The sequence below is a fragment of the Filicampus tigris genome, chromosome 7 (genome assembly GCF_054856515.1).
Source record: "Filicampus tigris isolate MCC_2025a chromosome 7, RoL_Ftig_1.0, whole genome shotgun sequence".
Classification (NCBI taxonomy): Eukaryota; Metazoa; Chordata; class Actinopteri; order Syngnathiformes; family Syngnathidae; genus Filicampus; species Filicampus tigris.
Window position 1 is genome coordinate 14,003,075 of NC_141223.1, and position 17,367 is coordinate 14,020,441.

The 17,367-nt window shown below is 42.1% G+C and overlaps 1 protein-coding gene across 1 annotated transcript in view; it reads right to left on the minus strand.

Annotated features, from left to right (window-relative positions):
• frem2b (FRAS1 related extracellular matrix 2b) overlaps nt 1-17,367 on the minus strand; it is a 106,206-nt gene that overhangs the window by 25,607 nt on the left and 63,232 nt on the right. The window contains exons 8-10 of the mRNA XM_086036173.1: nt 3,595-3,744; nt 572-781; nt 286-483 (exon numbers count right to left, since the gene is read on the minus strand). Coding sequence (XP_085892299.1) covers nt 286-483; nt 572-781; nt 3,595-3,744 — 558 coding nt within the window. The remainder of the gene's footprint in view (nt 1-285; nt 484-571; nt 782-3,594; nt 3,745-17,367) is intronic.

The following is a 17,367-nucleotide window of genomic DNA, read 5'->3' on the forward strand; positions in this document are numbered from 1 at the left end:
TACAATGTTTTGTTAAGAAGGAATTATGAAACACAAAATTTGGTGTCCCGCCCCTGCCATACAGTATTTCAAAAACTCAAAAATGTCATCCTCCTTAATTTCCCAGGGCTTGAGATGTTCTAGACCAGGGATGGTCCAGGCAGCGGTCGCTGCTTGGGCCAAAATACTGTAAACATATTGTTACATGAATGAATAACTCTCTGAAACTGTCTATCAAACCTGAGCATAAGTATTTTCACTTTATTAGCAGTTCCTAATGTTTTGAGTATATCTGCTTTAGGCCACCTGGTAGGAAGGTGATGCTGGAGGCGTCCGTGTTGGGCCTCTCGTTGAAATCCATCATGACCTGGGCCGTCCCTTGCCTGCTGTAGCATCGCACTGTGGACTTGTGGCTGATGTCGCCGCTACGGTACACGGTTGCCGATATTTGCCCCGACTTCTCGTTGCCCACGTAGACGGCGTCACGGAACTGCATCTTCGGCACTGTACCCAAGGCAAAAGAAAAACAAGGCAACAGCGCATTAATAAATAATAATCAACGTATGATCCATATTTAAAGATCCTCTCTCACGGTCTGACACGGAGTCGTTGATGAGGATGGTGGTCTTGCCGGGTTCGCCGAGGAGGCCATTCATGGGCATTTGCAGCACCAGCTCAAACTTCTCGGGGCCCTCCAGCACCGGGTGGCCCAGGTCGTCCAGGATGGTCACGCGCAATGTCTGCATGGTGACGCCCGGCGCAAAGTCCAGATTTCGGCTGATTCCCACGTAATCCGCTCCAGCTGTCCGCCAACAAAAATTTGCGTAAGACACGATTGACAAGACAGGCTGCTCATGGGATGTACAGTAGAGTAAGCCCCCACTTCATCGTCACAATTACTCTCCAAACTCGGCTGTTATACAGTACGTGAAATTGCCCAACATGAGACCATTTAAATGTAAAATTTTACCCTGCACATTCAGACTTATAAAAACACATTTTTTAAACACATTGTTAGTGTATTTGACAACACACACGAAAAATGCAAGTAAAAATTGCGTAAAAATATTGGACATTGTATTGTCTTGGCACGTGACGCTGGTGAGTCTGCGTGTGAGTTGCCTCGGCGTGATCAATAGCAGCTTCTGTGTGAGTGTGCTCATTACATATCGTCGCTGTCCTGTGAAAAACACTTATCTCTAATTTTGGAAATTTTATTTTTCACTTTAATGCGCTGTCTGTAACGCGGAAACATGAAAATAAAAAAATATAAAAATAAGAAAATGAAAAAAATTTGAGATAAGTGTTTTTCACATGACGATATACGATATGCAATATATTTTAATGTTATCTCTGTGTTTGATAAAAAGCTGAAAAGTGCATTGGTGTTAGTGGTGCTTCTTTAACACATGCAAGCACATTATATTAAGTATACTGTACAGTGATCTCCTGAAAATTGTTTTTGAACTATTTTATTTTGTTATTTGACGGAAAATTCACTTATTTAATGTTTTTGTGCAATAACAATTGCATTCCTTTAGCACTACCTGGAGATATTTCGATACCAAGGAAACAATTTGAATTTGGAAGCTTCAATAAGACAAAAGTAATTCTTTGTTGACCTTTTGTGGCATCTGTAGGCAATTACAAACCCTTCATGTCAATGACTGCTGGATTTTTTTTCTATTTGTGCAAGGGTTCAGTCCCACCCAACAAATTTGTGTACAAAAACAATCACTAGAAACCACAGATTTTTGCAATCTGTATATAACAGAGATTTCCATGCAACACAGCAACCCGTTTCACAAAAGATTCTTGGGAGCAAAAGATCACCCACGATACAACAGTGGCAAACTGCATTATATGCTACATTTATGGAAAATGAGACAGTCGCAGAGTTATAATTCATTCATGAATGTCAAGCAGAGGGCAATATGGAAGGATGTGTACATGCAAACTACATCATTATTTGTCATCTACTTGTAGTCAAAGCACTTTTGATCAAGTGGCCCGCATGCTTTAAAGAGCCTCTCTCACTCTTCAGATACCCCCCCCCCCAAAAAAAAAAAAACAAAGATCAATGGTATATTTATAGCATATTAATTCACACTGTTCAGAGAAGAGCATTTTGATTTTATTGCATGTTTTCCATCCGTCCATTATCGATACCGCTGCTGGAGCCTATCCCAGCTGTCTTTGGGCAGTAGGCGGGGAACTGGTTGCCAGCCATTCGCAGGGCACACAAAGACAAACATGCGCACTCACAATCACACCTAGGGGCAATTTAGAGAGTCCAATCAACTTACCATGCATGTTTTTGGAATGTGGGAGGAAACCGGAGTACCCGGCGAAAACCCACGCAGGCACGGGGAGAACATGCAAACTCCACACAGGGAGGCTGGGGCCAGGATCAAACCCACGACCTCTGAACTGTGAGGCGGACGTGCTAACCAGTCGACCACAATGCCGCCCTATTGCATGTTTTATTTTGTTTAATTAATTACTATAACCGGTGTCTTCATATCAATGTACACCAATGACCACCATCTCCTGTCATCAAGGCCGTATTCTGCATGTTTTAGATGTTTCCTTCCCCCAACACACCTGATTCAAATGATCAGGGTTGTTATCAGGCTTATGCAGAGCTAGCTGATGAGCTGATCTTTTGAATCAGAGACATCCAAAAGATGCAGGATAGGGGCCCTCGAGGACCCGAGTTGGACACCCATGATGTATAGCATTCAATATTAATAACATAGCAAATTTGTCATTTTCAGAAATGCGTATCAAACTGGCATAAATCAGTACCCTAGTAGTAGCTCTCGGTTTGGAAAATGTTGGCGAGCCCTGGTTTTTATTGTCATGTCATGTCATCTTCCAAACCGCTTATCCTATACAGGGTCGCGGGGAGTTGCTGGAGCCTATCCCAGCCGTCAATGGGCGAAGGCAGACTACACCCCGAACTGGTCGCCAGCCAGTCGCAGGGCACAGGTTTTTATTGTATGAGTTTCTATTTTCTCGCTCCACCATTGCTATTCTCCTACCTTTCCCACTAAGAGCGCAACTTGTTGCTTTGGCTTTCTCTGTGACAGCCTACAAATATATTCATTTACACGCTCACTTTGAAGTGCCGGTTCAGATGAGGCCGCCTTCCGCCCATGGGCTTTCCTCATGTACTTACGACCCAAAAGTGAGCAAGTGAGCGTTTGCATACGATAAAATGGTTAGTTACTCGCGAGGTTAAGATGCAGTCGAGGGAGTCTGTGCGAAAGAAGGCAGCGGCGGGGGCGGGGGAGGAATAAGAGCCTGAAGGGATGAGATAATAGAGGCTGTGAGAAACGCTTGAGGAGACAGCAACTCAAACTATAAGTGCAAACCAACAATCGGAAGGAATTCCAAAAGCGTCGTCCTCAATCAAACCGACGTTATTGTCACAAAAGACTGCATATCCTAAAGAGATAAAGGCCTAACACAGAGCCCTGAGTCTTGTTGACATTCCGCAGGTCAGTCACCCCACATTTTCAGCCTTGAAATCACCTCAGACACAAAGGGGGGACAAGTAGAGCTTCTTGTTTACCTCTTGGAACGAAAGCTAAAACCTGCGAGGACACGTACCCTCCGCCGAGATCGGTTCCGTCTTTCGGGAGCGCACCGTAACGGTCCCGGCTTTGGACAGGTCGCTTCCCGTCCTCCACACCTGCACCTCCACGAAGCCATCGCTCTCATCCACGTGGTAGTTGGTGTGGCCAAAGTAGAAGACGGGGGCTGCAAATAAGGATGGAAGCACATATCAGTATGCAATACATGCTCTAATCTTCTCTTGGCTCCTTGACAACAAGGTCTGAATCGGGCAAAAACAAGCAGCATTCTGCCTAAGAATGTTGCTTATTACAGGAAAAATGAAGGAATTGCTTCTACCGAGTGCACTCTGTAATTGCAGAACTTTAAATATGACTGTCTTGCTTCCTGTCATCATGTTTGAGGGGGGTTTACATCTGCAAGCATCAAAAATTACATTACATTACCGGTACATACTTTTCAGGCCACAGCAAAAATTATACTTTAAATGAAATTCATCCATCCATCCATTATCTGTACCGCTTCTCCTCACAAGGGTCGCGGGGCGTGCTGGAGCCTATCCCAGCTGTCTTTGGGCAGTAGGCGGGGGACACCCTGAACTGGTTGCCAGCCAATCGCAGGGCACACAGAGACAAACAACCGCACTCACAATCACACCTAGGGGCAATTTAGAGTATCCAATCAACTTACCATGCATGTTTTTTGGAATGTGGGAGGAAACCGGAGTGCCCGGAGAAAACCCACGCAGGCACGGGGAGAACATGCAAACTCCACACAGGGAGGCCGGAGCCGGGATCGAACCCACGACCTCTGAACTGTGAGGCGGACGTGCTAACCAGTCGACCACCGTGCCGCCTAAATGAAATTCTTCTACCATAAAATTTTTGGTTGCTTTTCCGAAAGTGAAGCAAAACACATCAAAATCAAAGGTTTTTGTTTACTGAGGCGGTTCTGGGTCAAAGTATTCTTCTGTCTATTTTTACCTGTGTGAACTAAATCAAGGAAAATCGTGGTAATGGTGAAAATCTTTAAACTGTGAAACTTTACGTTTCATAAATAAATAAAATAAATAAATAAATAAATAAATAAATAAATAAATAAATAAATAAATAAAAATAAATAATAAATAAATAAATAAACATAAGTAACAGTGTTCATCGATTGAAGAAATGCTGACCGTTATGCCATTGAAAACTTCACTGATGGGGTTTTTACCCCATAATGACAGGGTGGACAGTAATTTCAAGGACACATGCAAAATGTTCAATATGGTTATAAGGAATGGAATGACTGAAAATGACTCGTTTTATCAAATAACACGTTTTGTCAATAAATCCATTAGGGCTGGGACGATACACCTTAGCCCCAATTCGATACGGATCCCGACACTTGGGTTGAAAACGATACGTATTGCCATACTTAAATATTATAAAAATATATACGTATTGAAAAAAACTGAGGCATGTGTTTCCAAAGTTTTAACTTAAGTGCAATTTGACATTTATTCAAGTGTCACGATTGAAAAGTGTATAAACTGTGCCCTTAACTGTTCCTGATGAACAGGAGTGCAATAAAAACTCCTTTCACAAATCTCAACTTTAAGGACCTCAAATGCGCCAAAAGTAGTATGTATATGTTATAGAACATACAAAACATAACATAACATATCGATACCTCATGTATCGATACTTAGTATTGGCATAAAAAGTATCATGATACTTGATATTTTGAGGACAAACGGTATAGAAAAAGGATGCGTGGATGTCTCCTTTATAACATTCAATTCAAAGGTCATTAAAGCAGCACTGGGAAAGAATTCGACCATAATACATTTTTTTTTTTTTACAACTCTTCATGAAACATTGACTTACAAGTAGTTGAATGGGACATTTGTCATGCCCTGGGGAGGTCTGTGTCATTTTTACAGGCACTAAGCAACTTTGAGGAGGATGGGAGAAACTCTGGCACACAAAAAAAAATACAAATGTCCTGAATTGGCGGCACGGTGGTCGACTGGTTAGCACGTCCGCCTCACAGTTCAGAGGTCGTGGGTTCGATCCCGGCTCCGGCCTCCCTGTGTGGAGTTTGCATGTTCTCCCCGTGCCTGCGTGGGTTTTCTCCGGGCACTCCGGTTTCCTCCCACATTCCAAAAACATGCATGGTAAGTTGATTGGATACTCTAAATTGCCCCTAGGTGTGGTTGTGAGTGCGGATGTTTGTCTCTGTGTGCCCTGCGATTGGCTGGCAACCAGTTCAGGGTGTCCCCCGCCTACTGCCCAAAGACAGCTGGGATAGGCTCCAGCACGCCCCGCGACCCTTGTGAGGAGAAGCGGTACAGATAATGGATGGATGGATGTCCTGAATTTCTTTACGGCATACTCACTTCCTCCTTTCGCTATCAGGACGTAAGTTGATTCGAACGTCTACGCGCTATTAATGGTGTCATGGCAGATGCCCCAAAACAAACAAAAAACAAAAGTATTGTTTGAACAAAATTAGATTCATTACCTCACCGCTATTCATCTTTCAGACAGCCACTGGAAATAGAAATGTAAATCAGACCAACTTGCAGGCCAACGAGAGCTCAGAATTTCACGACACTAAGTGCTGGCGCGCGTGGGAAACGTGGTTGACTTTTGTCAAAACACTACCGCTTTTGTCCACATGGCGCTGCCATAATCAAATAAAACTGACATATGAAACAGTGTTGCTTTAAGATTAATTCAATTTACCTCATTCCCTATAGGAAAATGTTACTGTAAATGCAAAGAAATCTGTGGACAAGCAGCATCCCGGAACGGATTGCGTTCAGCCTGCGAGGTACCAATGTACAGTATTTCCATCATCAAACTTTGTGATCATTAACAAACAAAATCTTAAGTGCATCACTTTTTCGTAACCTATTGTTGTCGTAGCAACATGATGATTCATTTTGAAAACACAAAAGTCAACATAAATTTTTTTTTTTAAAAAAGCATAGCTGTTATGTTGTTCATGGATAGTGTCCGCATGCAAAAGTGTATTGAATTCATTGGCAGGTTTCATATCATGTCACACTACGCACGAGCCAGATGCGGCTTTTTCCTTCCACAGCATAATGTGGCGAGCTTAACTGACTCATACAACTAGGTCCAATACTGGCATTTGAGTGTGTCTTCCATCTGAAACTGTTCTACTGGCCCAAACTGCTGGGCGTCGTCTGCGCTCCAATATGGTGCCACACAGAACAAACCCCATGTGTTCCATTCACAATATGAAATGCACACATCACCTCAATGACAAATTGGAGGAGGCCGCCGCGAAAGACGTGGCAATAAAAACAATGCAATGGCGGCCATGGGCAGAGTTGTTGTTTCCATGACAATGGCACTGAGCACCTTGGAGAGGCTACTTCACCAGTGGCGATGTGTGTGCGGTGAGTGAGGTTGAGCAAAGGGGATGGGGGGGGGGGTGAATGGGGACGGGATAGGGGTGCTGTGGGAGGAGAGAATGTTGAATAAAATACGACGGCGGCTGTGTGAAGATTAGGTTATCTGAGGGAAGCGAAGCACAAGAGGAAATAAAGAGATAATAATTTTGCCAAACATGGGCGATAACTGTCAGGAGGAAGCAGTCGCAGATAGGATTGCGTGCTTTGGTGAAGCACGCCGCCGTGCTACTTTCCAGGGTCTGAACAGTGTGTAATGAAATACTTTGCACAGTGGCATAAGAAAACACGGCGTAAAAAGACAGTTAATTCAATACTTACTGTTTTTCATTTGATCGGCTCATATTTATGGCCTAGAACAGTTTTTCATACAAAGACAGTCGGCCCCCCTCCATCACAGGCTGTTGCAATCCAGGCCACCCCCGAAATAAATGAAATGCCCAATATAGAAATAGTGGAGTTTGCATGTTCGCTCTGTGCCTGTCTGTGTGGGTTTTTTCTCCCACATTCCAAAAACATGCATGGTAGGTTGATTGATAACTCTAAATTCCCCCTAGTTGTGATTGTGCGTGTGAATTGTTTGTTTGTCTCTGTGTGCCCTGCGATTGGCTGGCAACCAGTTGAGGATGTATCCCGCTTACAGCTGGGATAGGCTCCAGCACACCCGCGACCCTCGTGAGGATAAGCGGCTTGGATAAAGGATCGATGGATGGACATATTTGTGGGGAGAAAAATTCTGTAACTATGACTTTACCACTGCATTAACGTAGGTTGCTAATAGACCACAAAGCATTCTGATTTACACACAAATTTTTGGAATTAGGAAGGAAATGCCATTAAAAAACGAGGACCCTATCTTATGTTTAGAGGCTCACCTCCTAAGCAAAAGCAATGTCCTTCGACATGATTGCTGCTCGCCATCGAAAGTAAGGTTGAGGTTTAGGTTTTCCTCATCTCACTTGTAACACAGATAAAAATCTATCTAAATGGTCCATCTTATTGAAAATTCTCATTTCAATTGTTTGTAAACAAATAGTTGATTTAAGCAAGCGCCACTGATATGGAAGTATGTAAGGAGTCAAGAAGCCACTTTACATCCATTTATGCAAACGTCTTTCCTTCAAAGAAGTAATGAAGACATTCAAGGTAAATCCTTGGCATTTCCACTTTTAAGTTGCACCATCTGCCTGGCTGACGGGATCTCAAAAGTGCCCACAAAAGGACGAAAAGAGTTGCGCTAGCGTCTGTCCCTGCAAGCTTGGCAGGACAATGAGCTCCGCATCAAGAGTTGTGACAGGTGCCAGATTGCTTCCCCCCACAGAGAAAACCAACAAAGATGGTTTTGGCTGCCTGCATTCGCTCGCCAACACCAGGAGTAATCAGATCATGTAACAGACTGAGGCTGGCAGCCGGAGGGAGCTCGACGCGGCTTATCGGCAACATCGACGGCGGCGAGCTCTTCAAAGAGCTGCGACTCATTAAGTGAAAGGTAAACCTGCAAAGCATCTCCAGTTACCTGAATGTGAATGCGCATATCCGCATTTAGACCACAGGCAAGAAGTGTTCATTAATTCTAAAAACAACTTCACGAAAGTTTCCTGTTCTCTTCTTACTGTTCCTTACAAAAAAAAAACAACGCAGAGATTGTCCAGAGCAGAGACAGACTGCTGCGCACCATATGATTAAGAAGAGGAAGCTGTCACTCTTACACTAAACAATCAAGCTCACAAACATGCAATTGTTTACTTGGAAGAAAGCCTACTTGAGTAACTTTGGGCAGTGAACCGCATGCTGCTTTACCAAATATAAAGACAAAAGACTGCTCTGGTAAATTACAAATGACATACTGTAAGGATTGTTTACAATACATTTTGTGGTGATAGATCACTTTCAAGTGAAATTACTTCATCTATTGTGCCTGAATAACATTGTCACAGCTTCTGCCGTATACGTGTGAACAAGAAAAATGGGGAAAACAGGCATGCATTCATCCCCGCAGGGGTTGTCGACTGACTGCTTGAATCCACTTGAACTTTACGTGACACCCCTGCAGTGCTCAGTGACTTTTCCAATGGTGAGATTCAATGCACCCCGGCAGAAGCTCCCCTGATTGCTCCTGTAATATAAAGTCTTGATGACAATGAGGCACTCGTGTTTTTAAAAGCAAGCCCCTCTTCGCTGTATTGATCAAACTAGTGTTCATTTGTTCCCATCTCTGGTTTGTATCATCTTTATAACCGCTCATACTGACGAGAATTCTCTGCTTGTCACGATGTGTAGCAAGTTTGAATTTCATTGAAATTGCATAAACTATCAAAGTTTATGTTGAATTCTGTAAAATTCAAACGGCTAATAGAATGTGAATACTTCAGAATAATCTGCTTTGAACATTACATTGAGTTATTTTATCAAAAGAAAGTAAGAACACCTTGTCTGTACCTTCTCATGATTCATTGCTTGACGGTTCATTAAAACAATGCAAGAGTAATCGACTTTTGTCTTTACTGGCTCACTTGTCAGTTTATCGAAACAAAAGTCAAAGTAAGCCACCATCTCGTGAGTCTCTGCTTGTCTGTATACTAAAACAAAGTAAAGGATGACAGACATTTTGTTTGCTTGGCAGTTTATACAACAAAGTAGCGGTGATCAACGTGTCAGTCTTGGGAGTCTGCTTATCGGCTTTTTAATCCATTAAGGCCTAAAGCGCCTTGCTCAACACCTCCCCAAAACCTATGGTTGACTACAAAATCACCTTCTTAAACCTGAGGTTCTCTCACAAATTCAACAGCTACAAAATAATTGATAGCTCAGCCGCTGCAGCAGATAGAAACATGATTTCAAAAGAATTTCAGAGCTTAGACGTGGCTTTCACACAGGCCCGAGTTTATTATTTTTTGCTGTTTAAATCGAAGATCTAAAAATAAACTGTCAGTGCAAGAGAAGCACTATTTTTAACCCTTTCATGCAAAGTGGTCACTACAGTGGACGGCTATTTAAAAGTTGCTTTCGCCTATATTAATTAAACTAAAAAATATATTTATATTTTAAATAATAACATTAAATCATAATTAATGCATGAAAGGGTTAAAAATATTTTTTAAAATTTTGATTAATTAATATAGGCGAAAGCAACTTTTAAATAGCTGTCCACTGTATTGACCACTATGCATGAAAGGGTTGATTTTTAAAAAATCGAGTGTTAATTACCATCCTCTATTCTGTTACAAAGACGTCAATATCATCATTCTAACATATATCTTAATAAAAAAAAAAGAAAATAGCGTAACACCCTCCCGGCTTTAAGGGTAGAAAGACGCAACGGCGCTCCCGGCTCTAGTGGTAGAAACGCACTCATGTGTTCCCGGCCTTAATGGGTCAAATAAAGTAAGGGCGATTGACTATTGTTGTCACTCTGGTCGTATTTGCTCGTCAGTTTATTATACTTCACAGAGTCTTCTCTTTTTGCTTTGTCAAAACAAAGTAAGGGCATTACACTTATCTAAATAAGTCAAGGGAAATGTTGTATTCACAGAGTCTTTGCTTGTGTCTCTTGAAAAACAATGTAAGAGCTATAGACTTTTTCTTGAAAATGGGTCTGTGCTTTTAAATGCTTAGGACACCTGTTTACAAAATGAAGGGGAAGAATAATAACAGTGTGCAATTCTTTCCCATCCAGACAGACACAAACACACAGTCTGTTTAGCAACTCATAATCATACCTTCAGAACCTAGAGCAGAATTAACTGTCAAGCGGATGATAAATTCCGCAAGTGGTGTCTTGTTCTACGAGCGGTCTGACAGCAGCTAAACACACATCCGGATGCAGAGGCGATATCAAGCAGTAATTACCTCAGCAAGAAAGGGCAAGTCCGCAGAGGAACTGCTTTAAGGACGTTAAGAGTGCAGATGGCCCGTCTGCGGCAGGGAACATAATCCTTATTCCAAGGATGGCTGTCCATCCGAGTGGGCCACTTGTAAACCTTGCTGCCAAGACCGCAGCTAATGCTTTAGAGGCTGTCAATATCGGCTGTAGGCTGCACTGGCCAGAATGTGAGTTTCGAAGATGCAGCAGAAGGTGAACTGAGACAAACACAGTCAGGGTGTACAGTACAGTATGAATAAGTATTCATTCCAGAGAGACAAAATGATGAAATTATAACAGAATCGATCAATTGTAAGTCGGTTTATGTAAATAAGGTTAGGGAGATCGACTTTGGTCAGCAGTATCTTGTGAGCCTATGCTTGTCAGTTTATTAAGACAAAGTAAAAGTCAATTGGCTTTCAACTTCCTGTTTTGCAAGTCTTTGCTTGTCAATTTATTAAAACAATTCAAGAGGTGTCAATTTGTGTCTTTAATGTCTTGCAAGTCTTTGCCCAAACAAAGTAAGGGTTACTGACTTTGGTCTTCACTATTTTTGCTCGTGAGTTTACTAAAATAAAGAAATGGCCATCAACGTTTGTCTTCACTGTCTTCTGAATATTTGGCCATTGGTTTAATAAGGTTCACGGTATTGTGAGTCTGCACGTTGGTTTATTAAAACTAGGTAATTGACACTTGACTTTTGTCTTCACTGTCTTGTGAGTTTTTGCATGTTCGTTTAACGCCCAAGGTTGTTTTTACATTATTGAACTACAAAAAAATGTTTGATATTTGACAAACAACTCTGCTGGCTACAATTAGCCACCGTTTACTTGTAAATTGGCCATTACCTGCCAAAGCAGCAGGAAGTATGGCGATGTGACATAGTCAAATGTAAAGCAGATAAGTCAAATGACAGGCTTCTGGACATTCTAGAGTTAAAACAAAGTAAGGGTGATCGGCTAGTCAACATTATCTTTGGAATCTTTGCTTGTTGGCTTATTAAAAGAAAGTCAAGTTGATTGACTTTAGTCTTCATTGTAATTGCTTGTCGGTTAATTAAAACTAAGTAAGTGTGTTCGACTTTCATTTGAACTGTCTTGTGTGGCTTTCCTGGTAACAGACTTGTCTCGACTGTTTCATGAGTCTTTGCACTTTTGGTTCATTAAAACACGTATGGGTGACACGTACTTTTGCGTTCACTGCCTTGCGAGTCTTTGCTTGTCGGTTTATTAAAACAAAGTAAGCGATGCCACCAACATATTTACTCCATTAAACTTCACAAGATGTTTTTGTACATTTGATCTGTGACCCTCACACACACCAACGTCGCTCCTTGCTAATTACATGATCATCTTTTATATTGCCTTTGGCCTTTTTGTGCCCTTGCGTGCTCTTTGGACACACATAGATGGCTCCCTCTTCATGTTTTCCCTTTGACTTCTACACTTTCTTTGTCTCTACACTTCACAGTGTCCTTGTGCCTCCTCGGATCGAACGTGTGGATTACCCTGAGAGAGCCATAATGATCCGCGGGGCTCCTTTAATCCCCATCCCATCCAAATCTGTGCAGTCTGTACTGCGCCGGGAGTAAAGTCGGAGGCCTTAAGATATGCAAATGAGGGTAGGAGCGGTTTCAACTTTTTAAAACAAAGAGGTGTTTTTGTGACGCCTCACAATCAGAATGCAAACATCCCCGTTTTGTTTTGTTGTGGAGGCGACGTTGCAAATCAGCCGCAGCGCCGCCCTGATGACAATTATATTCCGACTGACAGACTCGTGGCGGCGCTGGGTCCCTTTGTTCATTTGGCAGTTTGTTTTCCCACAAACAACAAATGTGCCATCTTTCACGCCAGTGGAAACTTCCCTGGAAGCCACAAATCTCAGTTCCCGGGCCACGGCACAAGTGCCAAACAAATCAGATTTTAATTACACCCTCGCGGTGGGTGAAGGTGTGCTGGTTAGCGGGAATAAACGAGGAACTCGGAAAGCAAACTCTGCGCTGCTCGTTCGGGTGCAAATAGTTATCAACACAGTAGGCTTCCACACAAATGCTCGCGTTAAGCGAAAGGCAAATATTCGCTCCATCTTCCTTGCACCGCTGGCGCTTGCGGAATGTCGTCGAGACTGCAAGCTTGTGCATAGCAAGTGAGCACATACATATACATACATATACATAAGTGCCCTGTGGACTTTTATTTCTATGAATGGAACTGCTTCTCCATTGTAAGAGAACACATTCCAAATATTAACATGCTTAGCAATGGGGTACAATGGCTTGCCAATAGGCTGGTACGAGTGGTATTTTTCAAGCTGTGGCACTTTTACAGCCCGGAAAAAGACTTGTACATACAGGGAACACATGCAACCATTGGAGGGCCCCACATGTCTATCATTATAGCAGCAGCACTGACCTAAAGATGTCAAACAGTAAAACAAAGTAAGGACAATCCACATTTGCACTCACTGTCGGGTTTACTAAAACAAAGTTAAGGGTGTCTTCATCGTCTTGTGAGTCTTTGCTCATCGGTTTATTAAAACAAAGTAAGGGCGATTGAACGATCTCTGTCATGCTGACTACCTATCCAGGGTCGGACATTAAGCCTTTTTGGGGTGGTGCCCCTGCTAGAACCAGCAGTGACTCCAATTTAAATCAATAATTAGCTAAATTCATAATTATATACAGTGGTACCTCTACTTACGAACGTCTCTTCATACGAAATTTTCAAGTTACGAAACGCCTCAACAGGAAAATATTGCCTCTTGTTACGAAAGAAATTCCAGGATACGAAACTTAAACATACAGTATGGGCTGCTACTCGCAGCTCCAGAGTTTCCTGAATGCAACATACTCATAGCTGCTCTGCCATTGGCTAGCCTAGCATCTTCCTGGCATCCCATTGGCTAAGAGGGACCTCTACCGTATGTGTGCAGATAGATAGGTAGATGTGAAAGATATGTCAATGCAGCGTCGAGCCATGAGGTGTTCCAATAGTTTTACGTGAATTCGAAACGAGGAAAAGAAAAAAAGCAGAAAATCATTCTTTTTGTCCATACAAACAAAGCAAGAGATAATAGAAACGTATGAAAAAGGGATGCGTTTGGTTGATCTAGCCAAAGAATATGACCGTAATGTTTCGACAGTCGCCATGTTATTAAATCAGTTGTTTACAAAACGCCAGGCAAAAAACACTTCTGATAGAGAACATAAACCAAAGAGGGCAAAAAGCGATGAGGATAGCAATTAAAATGTTTTGATGCATTTTTATGCTTTATGAAACATTTATGTCTGAATATTGGGGGGCTTGGAACGGATTAGGGCATTTACATGGAAAACGCGTCTCTACTTACAAAATATTTCTACTAAAGGAATTTCTTCCAGAGCCAATACATTTCGTAAGTAGAGGTACCACTGTACAGTATGTCGGCCTACCATTGAATGAAGTGTGTGGTCTTAGTGGCCAAAATGTATGCAAGTAAGTAGCGCCAGTGGGTGATCAAGGCAGCAGTTTAAAGAAATATCCAAACTCTCCACTAAATAGATAATGTGAATTAAAACAATACTTAACGAAATGTAATAATTATATATGTGTATCCGAACAAATCATTGCTAGTTGACCGATTAAAACAAAGTAACCCTTACTTTGTTACGATCGCCCTTACAACCAGCAAAGATGAACAAGACACTGAAGTGATCTCTATTGCTAGGGATATCATAATATCGTCAATATATCGATATATCATCGTCGGCATGTCATGATATTAATAGCAGAAGACCTGGTTAAAGGCCCAAGCTGCTTTTAAATCAATCATACCAGCAAATAATTTTCAATATCTCCATCGGCCCGCTTCAGCCAAACACAGCATTGTGAACGACACAGACCATGATACTTTGCACTGTTGAGCCAATAGGAGCGCTTGACTGGCCAATCCCATTTCTTTGTAAATGTTGTTGTTATGGAGAAATCCGAATATTGTGAAGTTTTTTTTTAATATGAGCTCTTTTTTTTTAACAATATTGTGAGCTTGTATCCATTATCGTGAGCTTTTTATATATCGCCAACCTCCCCGCAATATCGTGATGATTATTATATTGTGAGGTTCATACCGTGATATTATCATATCGTAACATTTGGATATCATGACATCCCTATCCATTGCCCTTACTGTGTTTGAAATATCCAAAAAGCAAAGAACTCACAAGGCAGTGAAGAAGACAAAAGTCAATCGCTCCTCACTATGTTCTAATGAAGCAATGACAAGACTTACAAGACACTGGAGACAAACGTTTATCACCCTTATTTTGTTTTCATCCAACCAAGCAAAGACACCCAAAACAGTGATGACGGAATCTTACTTGTCTTTAGAGCCCGCTGTTAAACGTAACACCACCGCTTGCACAAAGTGACATATTGTACAGTCAAGGCCAACGTCACGCATTGAGACGACGCTGCGCTAATCACGGCCTCAGGGGTTGTCACACGTGGCTTGTTTGTGCACGGTGAACGTTCTGTAAATTTGATGCTGTGGATCAGATGGCTGCAACTCAGCGGCACATGTACACGCTTGTAGGCAATTACACACACATATACACACAAAGCCGGGGGGCAAGGAACACGTGGTTGCACATGCAGGAAAAGGCCCAAACAAAACCAATAATACCTGTTGTCAGTCTGAGAGCAGTTAATCCTATTACGGGCAGTCTTCTTCGATCCTGCTATGCTCAGTTATTACATCGAGCACCTCTTATTGTCTACAAATGCAAAATTACACCAAAGCTGTATTCACCACATATCCAAGGGTAGACGTTTCGGTAATTGAAATAGCCTTCGATTGCTCGTGGAAATGCGAGAACGATCGATGGAAATCGACATGTACGGCGCATTGACACCTAAACACGCGCCAGCGCTAAGGAAATGTGCAACTATCACAGTAATACGGAGTAAAATATTTGTTTCATGCTTTGAATGAAGTTAAATGAAGTGAAGTGAATGAAGTTAAAATTAACACCATCTGTTGGACAAACTTAACAATAAGGACAGGGGGTACTCGGTTTATGACGGAGTTTCGTTCCTACAGTGGTGACGTAACCCAAATTTGTGCGCATGTTGGATGGTGCCGTAGTTTATTCATAGTCTACATTCAAGCAATAGAAAAGGAATTATTACTGTAAATAATAGTATTAAAACATTTTCAGGCCATAATTTCATGCAGTCAACCGCATGGCAAAAATTTGCAAGTTATTCTTGTGTCGTCTGACAATTTATTCTGTCAGTACTGTCGTAAACCGAGGACCCTTCTACTAAAATCTGAAAACCCTTCCTCCGTGGTAACCAAAATAAGCTTTTGCCATTTAAAAGTGGCATGAGGGAACCTTAATGTACTAAGTGTGCAAATTTCATTTAATTAGGAAGTACTGTTTAGTTCCAACTACGGGCCAATGCGAGTGGAACTAAATGTGTGCACACGTGTCTCAGGAGTGACTGCCCACCCATCAAGTGTGAAATTACGCAACCCAGTCAATCTTTTGCGAGCGTGTCGGAAAATGAGCCTGTGAGCGAGGTTTTGGCGGATTGTGTTCAGCAATGACTCCACTGCATGTGTCGCATGCACAGATCTGTTACCCTAATTGACAAAAATAATTAGCCTGACAATGAAGTGCCGTACCCATGAGTGAAAATACAACTGATGACTTTACTTTTTACGGGCACCCCTTTTCTTGTTCATATTCCAGGCTACCGATGCACAACTAGTCGCCTCTTACCTTGTTGGAACCCCCTGGCTCGACCCCTCATCGTCATGGTAACGAGAGCCGTACTCATCATTGGCCCCGCAGTAGGGGGTTGTGAAGTGAGGAGTGGTGATGTGGCACAAAAAGGCACGCCGAGTTACCGCACTATACTGATTGTATTTCGTTTGTCGTTTTATATTCAAAGCCGAGAAATGTTTTTCATACAAATATCTGAAGAGTCATTTAGACAAGAGACATGAGACAAGACGAGAGCCATACCGTCTAGCAGACTCCTTATCATGGCATCGTTCCAATGTTGTTTTCCTGAATTGCTAAACCAAACAACTGCATTATAAAACTCATTAACAATAAATATTTTATGTCAGAAACCAATGAGTGAATTTTAATAGAGTTACCGTTATCTCCACTGAAGTCAATCATGAGCCCAAACGATGACGTCAACGATGACAAGTGCAGGCGGATAGGCGGACCGGTCCGTCACTTAGGCGGATTGCCCAGCTCTGCTAATGTCAGCCAATTAAATTGTCTGGCCGTGCAGTAACATGTCAGTCGCAAACAATCCTGGCGTGAAGGCTCCCATCATTCCCTTTAAATCACCACCATCAAAGCTCCATTCAGAACCGGAATAACAAAAAGGACATAAATGACACTGCCAAGCCAGAATGCCAAAGAAATAAAATGAATTGCAGCTCCATATATCACAGGGTATTATAGCAAAACCCAGATAAGTAAATTGCTAAAGATATGCGGGCGATGCCATATCATTCCTGT